At 45.8% G+C, this 11,392-nt stretch overlaps 2 protein-coding genes across 3 annotated transcripts in view; both read left to right on the top strand.

Annotated features, from left to right (window-relative positions):
* The first annotated feature begins 909 nt into the window (after positions 1–909).
* On the top strand, positions 910–7,008 carry FAM136A (family with sequence similarity 136, member A). The gene is made up of 3 exons (XM_011985038.1): positions 910–1,069; positions 2,014–2,154; positions 5,518–7,008. Exons 1-3 carry the CDS (start codon positions 983–985, stop codon positions 5,704–5,706), a joined length of 417 nt encoding a protein of 138 aa, XP_011840428.1. The 5' UTR covers positions 910–982; the 3' UTR covers positions 5,707–7,008.
* A 1,958-nt stretch (positions 7,009–8,966) lies between these two features.
* Positions 8,967–11,392, top strand: part of SNRPG (small nuclear ribonucleoprotein polypeptide G) — a 19,475-nt gene continuing 17,049 nt past the window's right edge. For both annotated transcript variants that reach the window (XM_011985037.1, XM_011985036.1), the window contains exon 1: positions 8,967–9,080. In XM_011985037.1, coding sequence (XP_011840427.1) covers positions 9,049–9,080 — 32 coding nt within the window. In that variant the 5' untranslated portion in view covers positions 8,967–9,048. The remainder of the gene's footprint in view (positions 9,081–11,392) is intronic.

The raw sequence follows: 11,392 nt of genomic DNA, 5'->3' as shown, positions 1-11,392 counted from the left end.
TCCGCATTACTGCACTCCAGCCTGGGTGACAGAATGAGACCTTGTCTCAAAAAACAACAACAACAAATGTGATATGTCCATTCAATAGAATACTACTTAGCAGCAAAAAATAACCAACAACACAGTTCAATATCAAAAGCATTATGCTAAGCAATTTTTAGCAATATGCTATTTTTAAAAAGCCAGACAGAAAAGGAGTACTTATTGAATAATAACATACATATGACATTCTAGAAAGAGAAAATATAATCTACAGTGACAGAAGCAGACCAGTGAGGGCAGGGGTGGGGAGATGGGGAAGAAAGGACGGAGATTGGGACAAGACAGAGTTTGGGTTTTTGTTGTTGTTGTTTAGAGACAGAGTCTCACTGTCGCCCAGACTGGAGTGCAATGGCGTGATTTCGGCTCACTGCAACCTCTCCCTCCCGGATTCAAGCAATTCTTCTGCCTCAACCTCCCAAGTAGCTGGGACTACAGGCATGTGCCACCACACCCGGCTAATTTTTGTGTTTTTAGTAGAGACGGGGTTTCGCCATTTTGGCCAGGCTGGTCTCAAACTCCTGTGCTCAGGTGATCCACCTGCCTCAGCCTCCCAAAGTGCTGGGATTACAGTCCAGTCCTAAGCCACCGCGCCCGGCCGACAGGGTTTGTTAAAACTCATCAAGCAGCACGCCTAAGATCTGGGCATTTATCCGTATGTAAATTACATTAAATTATTTTAAAGAATGTAAAGGTAGGGATCAAGGGAGGGGAGGAGGAAAGGCAGGCAGCAACCGCGGGGCAGGTGTTCCGGTGACTGGTTCCCAGGCGGGAGGACGACGGTGGGCTCGCAGACACCAGCATGCAGTGGCTCCGTTCGGCCGCCAGGTGGGGGGCGTGGGCCAGGGAAGGGCGGGCGGCGAAGGGCGGTGAGGGGGCGGGCCCGTACGCCGATTCTATATGGGCGCCGGCGCGGAGCGCCGCGGGGCAGCGCGGGGTAGCCATGGCGGAGCTGCAGCAGCTGCGGGTGCAGGAGGCGGTGGACTCCATGGTGAAGAGTCTGGAAAGAGAGAACATCCGGAAGATGCAGGTAGCGAGGTTGGGGCCGAACCGGGACCCTCTTCTCAGCGGGTGGGTTCCGGGCCCTTCCCTCAGCCACCACGCGACGCCTGGCACAGCAGCCCGCGTCCCCGGAGACCGGGTGTGGGCGGCCCTGGGGTCGCCGCGGCGGCCTCGGACAGGACTTCGGAAGCTTTGGCAGATCGGATGAAATCCGTGTGCCCTCGCCATGCGCGAGGCTGTTTTCCGCCCCGTCCAGCCCGGGGCAGGAGCGTCCCCGGCGGCAGGTGGGAAGCCCCTGGTGGCAGGCGCTCGCCCCACCACCTTCCCCTCTTACGCGGCCCCTTCCACAAGTGAGCGGCCCGAGGCCCAGCAGAGGCGCTGCCAAGGTGAAAGACCAGAAAGGCGAGGGCTTCCGGCCTCCCCGATAGCCAGGTCATGCCCTCTTCTCTTGCGCCCAACTCCGCTTCACACAGCGCGGGTTTCTACACTGTTCTCTGAGCCCCGCAATGCCTCTGTGTGTGTCGGTCCTGCTTCTCTCACGGAGTATGCGTTTCCCAGATAGTGCCCCTTGAGTCATTGATTAGAGGGTTGGCTGCCCTCTGGTGGAATTTGTATTACTAGGTTGCTGACCTCTGAACCCCGTGGAAGAAGCACCTAGTTTTCAGAATTTGGCTTCGTCAGACCACCCTACCCTCACCCACTCGGGCATACCTCTGTTCACCCAACCATCGGTGCAACAGGTGCCGATGAGCTAGCAGCAAGGAGACCATGAAACACTACACTAGACATTGAGGATAATTTTCCCCAGTGGTGGTTTTAAGGTCCTGGTGTCTATTCTCAGGGAAGGTGAAAGCAGAAGGTAGAGAGGGAGGTGCAGATATACACATGGCCTTCTAACTCCTGTAGTGCTCCATACTCATCTGTGTCCCCAGAGGCTTTCCTACCTAATCTCTCTCTGCCCTTTCTCCCCAGGGTCTCATGTTCCGATGCAGCGCCAGCTGTTGTGAGGACAGCCAGGCCTCCATGAAGCAGGTGCACCAGTGCATCGAGCGCTGCCATGTGCCTCTGGCTCAAGCCCAGGCTTTGGTCACCAGTGAGTTGGAGAAGTTCCAGGTGAGAAATATCCTAGACATAGCACTCTAGTCTTTGATACAGACTTTTACAGGAGATGACAAGCATTTGTTCAAAACTCTTGGCTTTAGTGTCTTGGTTCTGTTAAGAGTTGTGATAGTCATGGCCAACCAGTTTTCACAGGATTTGAAATTTTGCAAAAAGTCTTGGCAGTCGAGTGCCTTAAGTTGAACATCATTTCCTATAGAAATGATGTAGGCCAAGTGCGGTGGCTCATGCCTGTAATTCCAGCACTTTGGAAGGCTGAGGCCGGTGGATCATGAGAGCAAGAGATCAAGACCATCCTGGCCAACATGGTGAAACCTCATCTCTACTAAAATACAAAAAATTAGCCGGGCGTGGTGGCACGCACCTGTAGTCCCAGATACTAGGGAGGCTGAGGCAGGGGAATCTCTTGAACCCGGGAGGCGGCGTTGCAGTGATCCAAGATCACACCACTGCACTCTAGCCTGGCAACAGAGCGAGACTGTCTCAAAAAAAAAAAAAAAAAGAAATGATGTAATGGGGAGTTTCCAGGGGAGTTCATGACCCAGAGCCCTTATACAGTTTGTTGGGGAGAAAGCGTTTGTTTGTTCCTTTTGCCATAACCACCAAATATAATATGTATACTGTATAATATAAAGTTTCCTGACTGGGCGCATAGCTCACGCCTGTAATCCCAACACTTTGGGAGGCCAAGGTGGGTGGATCTCGAGGTCAGGAGTTCGAGACCATCCTGGCCAACATGGTGAAACCCCGTCTCTACTAAAACTACAGAAATTATCCAGGCGTGGTGGTGGGTGCCTGTAATCCCAGCTACTCGGGAGGCTGAGGCAGGAGAATCGCTTGAAACCAGAAGGCGCAGGTTGCAGTGAGCCAAGATCATGTTCCATTGCACTCTAGCCTGGACAACAAGAGTGAAACTCTGTCTCAAAAAAAAATAATAATGGCCGGGCACGGTGGCTCACACCTGTAGTCCCAGCACTTTGGGAGGCTGAGGAGGGCGGATCACGAGGTCAGGAGATACAGACCATCCTGGCTAATACGGTGAAACCCCATCTCTACTAAAAATACAAAAAATTGGCCGGGCGTGGTGGTGGGCACCTGTAGTCCCAGCTACTCGGGAGGCTGAGGCAGGAGAATGGCGTGAACCTGGGAGGCAGAGCTTGCAGTGAGCTGAGATTGTGCCACTGCACTCCAGCCTGGGCGACAGAGACTCTGTCTCAAAAAATAAAATAAAATAAAAATAAATAAAGTTTCCTAAAACATATTAATTTATTTTTAAAAGAGCAGAATCTCTAGAAAGGTAGGATAGCCTTGAAAAGGTAAAGATTAGAATAACACCCTTCCACCATTTTGTGGACTTATACACCCACCCAGGACTGCCCCTACTTGCTATACCCAGAGGGCCGCCCCTCTGTCACTAAGGAGCAGTCATTTATGTGAATCATTATTACTGTTGACTTACTGATTTCTGGCTCACAAGCCCCTCTGAGGTTACTAAAAGAGCTCCCTCTTTCCTTCTCTGGAGCAAAGAGTATCCACAACTTCATTTTACTCCCATCTTCTAAGTATATTTTTCTGGAAGCTGGGGGAAGCAAACCTACTTCCAAGCTAGCCTTTCATAGCCTGAGGTTCCATCCACATGGAAAACTTATACCTAATGTGATACAGCTTTACATTCTTCCATTCAAAACTTCAAAGTTAACTGCCATTATGAAGGAATAACTTCTTCAAGATCATGGAACCCCAAAGGGTTTCTTTGTGTTCTTTTTGACAGCTAATTTTATAGATGGGGTCTTTGAAAATTTGATTCTTGGATTGCTCTATAACTCTCCTTGCATTATCTTTTTAGTCCTCTCCAAGTGGACTTCAACTCTTCACTGGACCAGAACTGCTCCTGCCACTCACTTCCATGGGGCCGAATCCGGGGGTCATTTCTCAGTCTTCATCTTACTCTGTCTGCATCATTGACACAATGGATCCCTCTCCTTCTTAAAGCACTTTATTCAGTTGGTCACCAGGATGTCTCACTTGCCTTGTTTTCTGCCTCCTTCCTTAGCCTCCCTTTCTTGCCCTCCTTTGCTATCTCTTCCCCGCTCCAGCCTCTGAGCATCAGAATGCCCAGGGCTGTCCTTGTTTCTTTTCTCCTTTCTGACTACTCCTCTAGTCTCCTCTAGCCTCATAGCTATAAATATAATCTCTATGCTGACAGCTCCTGCATTTATATCTATAGGCCAGACCTCACTCATAAACTCCACATTCACATATCCAACTAATTCCTCAACATCTCCATTTACTTTGCCTCTTTCCTCTCACTGGAATATAAGTTCTGTAAGGGTAAGAACTTTGTTTTACTCACTGCTATATTCCCTAACATTAAAAGAGTGCCTGGCACATAGTAGATGCTCAATAAATATTTGTTGAATTGAATGTTTTCCTGTAGAAAGAACAGACTTTAGACCGGGCGTGGTGTCTCACACCTGTAATCCTAGCACTTTGGGAGGCTGAGGCAGGCGGATCACCTGAGGTCAAGAGTTTGAGACCAACCTGACCAACATAGAGAAACCCCCTCTCTACTAAAAATACAAAATTAGCCGGGCATGGTGGCGCATGCGTGTAATCCCAGCTACTCAGGAGGGCGAGGCAGGAGAATCACTTGAACCTGGGAGGCGGAGGTTGTGGTGAGCCGAGATCATGCCATTGCACTCCCGCTCAGGCAACAAGAGCGAAACTCCGTCTAAAAAAAAAAAAAAAAAGGTGTTTGTAAGTCTTACAATAACCTCTAGGGACCTCTCATTTCCTGGAAGAATGTTCTGTACAATTTATTCTGTCATTCACTTGCTTTCTAGTAATAGTTTGAGCCCTCCTGGTGCCATCTTCTGTTTGAGTCAAGATAGTCTCGGAAAGCCAAACACAGTGGTTCACACCTATAATCCCAACATTTTGGGAGGCCGAGGAGGGAGGATCACTTGAGCCCAGGAGTTCGAAGCCAGCCTGGGCAACATAAGGAGATCCCATCTCTACAAAAATAATTTCTAAGAAAATATTAGCCAAGAGTGGCGGCTTGTGCCTGTGGTCCTAGCTACTTGAGAGCGGAGGTGGAAAGATAGTGTTAGCCTCGGACGTTGAGTCTGCAAAAGCCATAATTGTGCTACTGCAGCGCAGCACTCCAGCCTGGGCAACAAAGTGAGACTCTGTCTCAAAAAAAAAAAAACCTTGGCCAATCACACTACCATGTCCCTTTAATTGACCAAGATAATACATATTAAACCTGTACCACAGGGCCTAACACATAATGAGCACACAGTAAGTAGATGGAGGCCTTACTCTCAGCTTTTTCTGCCTTCTTCCTTCTTGCCACAGGACCGCCTGGCCCGGTGCACCATGCATTGCAACGACAAAGCCAAAGATTCAATAGATGCTGGGAGTAAGGAGCTTCAGGTGAAGCAGCAGCTGGACAGTTGTGTGACCAAGTGTGTGGATGACCACATGCACCTCATCCCAACTATGACCAAGAAGATGAAGGAGGCTCTCTTATCCATTGGGAAATAAAAGTCTTTGCCAGTGGCCATCGGGGCTGAGGGCAAGAATATATTTTTTATAAGGAATTGGGAATTTTAGTCTTTTAAGCAAGGTTTACAAATGAAGAAATGAAGGATGGCCACAAGTGTAAGGCATATGTCACTTGCCTCTGGACACTGGTTATTTTATGTTTCAGTCCTAAAAAAAATGAAATGGAAAAAAGTGGTGCTAAATCGGATCAGAGAGATTACAGGAGAGTTTTAGAGCTTATTATTTCCTGTGGCCAGCGCTTGTCCTGGCAATAAGGCTCTCCCCTGTAACAAGCCAGAGCCTTCCAAGGTACCAGACTCTTCTTACTGCACAGGTAGTAACAGGCTGGCAGGTTAGAGTTGGTGGAGTCTGAGAAGAAATATTTTCTCTTTGTTGCCAACATCCTGTTTACCAGAAGTGTCAGCATACCATTTTCCATAAGCTGTGAAACAAAATCAATGAGGTCACTAACTTGGAAAGAAAGTTTTCTGGGTCTTTGTTTTGTAGGTTTTGGGTAATTTATACAAGGACATACAAGTTGATCTTAAGATGTGGAATTGGGAGGGAGACTAGTTTGGATAAGAACTTTGAAAGGTTCCTTGTGGATCCCCATTTCTGGTCATCAAGATGTGGATGTATGTTTCTTAAAGTTATTACATGCTGCATCTTTCAGCCTGGAGACCATGCAGAAACATGAGAGGTGATGACACACTAATTATGGGAAGCAGAATTACTGGCTGATGGCCCCTGAGGCTGTGTATAGCAAAATGACAGGACAATCCTGCAGTAACACTTTTCCCTTGAAGAGAAGGGGGTTTTGATTGTGATATATACTAGTATCTAGGAATGAACAGTAAAAAAGGAGCAGTTGGCTACTTTATTATAACAGAGTAATGAAGTACTGGATTTGGAAAAACCTGGTTTTATTAGAACAGATGGAATGAAAGCCTAAACCTAACATTGCCTACTTAGCCCCCTGAATTAACAGAGCCCAATTGAGACAAACCCCTGACAATAGGAATTCAAGGGAGAAAAAGTAAGCAACTTGGGCTAGGATGAGCTGACTCCCTTAGAGCAAAGGAGAGGCAGCCCCCATTACCAAATACCATTTTTGTCTGGGGCTTGTGCAGCTGGCAGTATTCCTGCCCTGGCGTGGCAACTTACTGTTTTGATAGCAACTTCGTTGTATTTTCACCAACTTATTACTTGAAATTATAGCCTGTCCATTTGCTGTTTCTAGGCTGTGACATATTTTCTTAGTGGTTTGGTTTTAAAAATAAATAAGGTTTAATTTTCTCCCCACTATTGTGTTTTCTTTCCTTATATCTGGGCAGTGAATATATAACTTTCTCAGGATGCTTCTCCTTTTAAAAGGTTAAATGAGTTTAAAATGTCCAGAAGAGCAGAAATTAGTTGTTATGGTTCAGATTCAGAACTGGTTCATTGTAAATGGGAAAAACTTTGAGAGGAGACTAGGACATTGTGACTCAAAGTTCATTAATGTAGAAAAGAAACTATCTATGAGGCTAAAAAGAGAAATTCATTATCTATGTCAGTTTCTAGCTTCAACTAAACACTAATAGCAAGTGGTAGTAAAGGTACAAAGCTATGACCCTGCTAGAAAAAAATAGTGTCTAAGATTTTGAGTACTAAGAGAGTGCAAAATATGTGATGAGTTTAAGTCTTTACTATCATTGGTATTTAAATAGAGTCATTCCAGAATATCAGGAATTAACTGAATTTTTGAGAACCATCCCCTATTTAAAATCAACACGGCATTCTATTTTGGTTTAGTCTTCTATAATCCGTGCATTCTCCTATTTTGGGGTAACATAACTGGGAACAAGTCCGAGGCCACTTTTTACACATCTTGACATGAAAAAGGAATACCTTGTATTAGAGAATGTTTGTGTGCTGCACTTCACGTTTTATATATGGGGCAATGGCACATCAGTGAGTTCTGGACGTAATGTTTGAAAAATTGCAGAACTGCCAGGCATGCTGGCTCATGCCTGTAATCTCAGCACTCTGGGAGCTGGAGGCAGGCGGATCTCTTAAGGCCAGGAATTCGAGAACAGCCTGGGCAACAAAGCAAGACGTCGTCTCTACAAAAAAAAAAAAAAAAAAAAAAAAATTAGCTGGGTGCAGTGGCTTGTGCCTGTAGTCTAAACAACTCAGGAGGCTGAGGTGGGAGGATTGATTGAGGCCAGGGGTTCGAGGTTGCAGTGAGCCATGATCACATCATGCATCCCAGCCTGGGTGACAGAGCAAGACCTCATCTCAAAACAAAAAAAAATTTTTTTTTGCAAGACCCATCAGTCGGAAATAGATTGAAATTCTTGGAGACAGGCCCAGTCACCTTACTCTCCAATGGTGCAGAGGCTGCTAATTTGCATGTTACCGGAACCCTACTTGGTCTGAAAGTATGCTGTAGGATACCTGCCAAAGAAATATAGAGGCCCGGCTGGGCGCGGGTGGCTCACGCCTGTAATCCTGGCACTTTGGGAGGCCGAGGCGGGCGGATCATGAGGTCAGGAGATCCAGACCATCCCAGCTAACACAGTGAAACCCCATTTTTACTAAAAATACAAAAAATTAGCCGGGCGTGGCGGCGTGTGCCTGTAGTCCCATCTACTCAGGAGGCTGAGGCAGGAGAATGGCGTGAACTCAGGAGGCGGAGCTTGCAGTGAGCCGAGACCGAGCCACTGCACTCCAGCCTGGGGGACAGAGCGAGACTGTCTCAGAAAAAAAAAAAGAAATATAGAGGCCCATTCCTCCAGGGATCATTATTTGGTATTTTGGTATATATGAAGAAAACAAGCGATACGATCCACAGACATGCGGGATTTGCCGGGTTTGCCCAGAAGTTAGAGAGGGGACTATTATCTCAGTATTTCAATTTTATTTTTTAAATAGAGGAGGGGGGGGGTCTCCCTATGTTGCCCAAGCTGGTCTCGAACTCCTGGGCTCAAGAGATCCAAAGTTCTGGGATTTACGGCGCCAGGCTTTTTTTTTTTTTTTTTTGGCTGTTCCATAGACAAGAACACGGACACTCCATCGTCAGAATACCCGTTATCTCAATTTTGCACAAGGAAAACCGAATTTAGAAAGGTGCCTAGAGGGCCCACCCCTCTGTCCTGGCCAATCGCTGACGACGCAACCGGAAGCTCAGCAATGACCGAGGCGCTCAGATATCGCGAGGTGAAGTGTTAAAAACTGCCAACAATCGATTGGCTAACTAGGTCGATGACGCCAAACGCAAGACGCCGGGCCTACAGCGGGAGCCTGAGGGAAACCGTGCATTCAGTTCCAAGGCGTCTGTGAGCCCGCGGAGTATACGCCATGAGTAAAGCTCACCCTCCCGAGTTGAAAAAGTAAGTATGTGTGAGAGTCAAACCGAAGTGGTCGCTTCTTTGCGTCCCCCGAGTCCCTTGGTGTTTCAAGCCGAATGGCTTGAGCCGCTTCACCTTATTTCTTCTTCCGGTCCGAGGTCGCCGGGATCCCGGCCAGGCTCCGGCGCATGAGACGTGAAGCCCGCGCAGAGCTCGCGCGTTGGCGTGGTTACCACCGGCACCCACCGCACCTCCTTCTGGCCGACTAGTCTCTCTGTCCCGCGCTCCGGCCCCTAGTCACCCGGCGCTGTCCCTCGTTCCTTGAAGATCTCCAATGCCAGCTTTTGTTGAACATCTCTAATAGCATCATATTCTAGATAGACGGCTAGAGGGGGAAATTCTCTAAAGGAACTAAGGAGGGGATGGAAGGGAAGTGTTTTTAAAACTACGTGAGGCATCGGAATCCAAAAGCCACTTTAGCCTTAGAGAATGTGTTTGTAGGTGTTTCTTTGAGCTTTTACTTAGAAACCTCATTCTTTTTTCTTGCCTATTTTTACATTAAGCTTGAATGTCATGTGTTATCTTGCTCTGATATTGAAACTATGTAAGAACATTCATTTCTAAAATTAATATTCTAAAAAATAAAATTTTTTTTAGAACATTCATTTTTTTCTAATCAGAGAAGGCTATTTTTTTGAAGTTTTTTTTACACACCCAGTAAAGACAAACAACTTTAAGGAGGAGAGCCTTAATTTATGTAGGACTCAACGTAAAACTTTAAACTCCTCAAATACTTTTTGACTGGACTTAACAGGTTATGTGTTTCCTCAGTACGTCTCTGTTTTGCTTGTACTCCCTGATGCTGGAATTCTACATGTATTAATTGGATTGCACAGAGGATGCAAAATTTTTACAGGAATCAATTTTTTCTGGTGTAGCATGTGGTTGGCTTTGTGTATAGTTCATTTATTACCAGGCCCCTGGAAGTCAGACATAAGGAAAAGTTCCTATTTAATAATTTTGCGGCCAGTGGCGGTGACTCACGCCTGCAATCCCAGCACTTTGGGAGGCCAAGGTGGGTGGATCACCTGAGGTCAGGAGTTCGAGACCAGCCTGGCCAACATGGTGAAACCCCCGTCTCTACTAAAAATACAAAAAATTAGCCAGGAATGGTGGCGCGCGCCTGTAGTCTCAGCTACTCGGGAAGCTGAGGCAGGAGAATCGCTTGAACCCGGGAAGTGGAGGCTGCAGTGAGTCAAGATCTTGCAATTGCCCTCCAGCCTGGGCAACAAGAGCGAAACTCTGTTTCAAATAATAATAATATTGCATTTAAAGGTATATTTGTATCAAAGCCATCTTTTGTATGAAAACTACTTTCATGTATATTTTAGTTAGGTCTGTTAAGGAATTAATTATTAAAACATAGCCCAACGTTAGAAAAATAGAAGTTAGAAATTATTGTGAAAATTATTCTTTTTATCTGAAAGTTATTTTATTGGTGAGTTGGTGATGTAAGTATCCTCTGGATTCATCAGGGACTGGTGAAATGGTGATTTTTCTTTTTTTAAACAAAAGGACCATTCTCTACTTGTAATCTAAGATTTTATTTGTGATTCATAACATAGTTTTTGAAAATTTCAGAGAAGGAAGCTAGTTTTAATACCTTTCTCTTCTCATCCGTAGGTTTCATGAATTGTGAAATCCCGTGAGATCTGCCGTCAAAATGACTTTCAAATTTTTTCTTCCTTTGCTTTCTCACTGATAACATCTTCTTTTACACCATTATGCCCTCTTTCTGGCTTAGCGTAACTCAGGGGTTCTTAAATGGGGGGTAAGGAATCTGGTGACACCAGGGATGCTGCTAAACATCCTACCGTTATTCGGCTGCCCCCAACAATACAAAATTACCTGGTCCCAAATGTCATTAGTGCAGAAGTTGAGATACACTGGCTTAACCGAATTCTTCCTTCCACTTCTTAAAATTTGCTGCCACAGTGGTCTTGCCAGTGACAGCTTTAATGATTTATCACAGTATGCAAAACTGAATCTATACTTAAGCCAGCATTCAAACGCCAAACCTTACAGCTGCTAATACTCACGTGTTCCCTTCTCTAGTCAGACTGAACTATTTGTGTTTGCTCTCACTTGCTGTGTGACTTCGAAAAATTGATTTACCTTTTCCAAGCCTAGTTCTCCATCTGTAAAAACGGTAGAAATGACAGACCATAATTGCATGCAAAGTCATTGTAAAGATTGTATAAGATCTTGTGTTATATTTGATATGTTTTATGTATCTTATTAAAATAGTTTTGTTCATCATACTTCATAAATATGTGTGTATATATTAGATATAA

This window comes from Mandrillus leucophaeus, unplaced genomic scaffold (genome assembly GCF_000951045.1).
Source record: "Mandrillus leucophaeus isolate KB7577 unplaced genomic scaffold, Mleu.le_1.0 Scaffold279, whole genome shotgun sequence".
In the NCBI taxonomy this organism is placed as follows: Eukaryota; Metazoa; Chordata; class Mammalia; order Primates; family Cercopithecidae; genus Mandrillus; species Mandrillus leucophaeus.
Note: the sequence above shows the minus strand (reverse complement) of the source record. Positions and strands in the feature narration are given on the sequence as shown.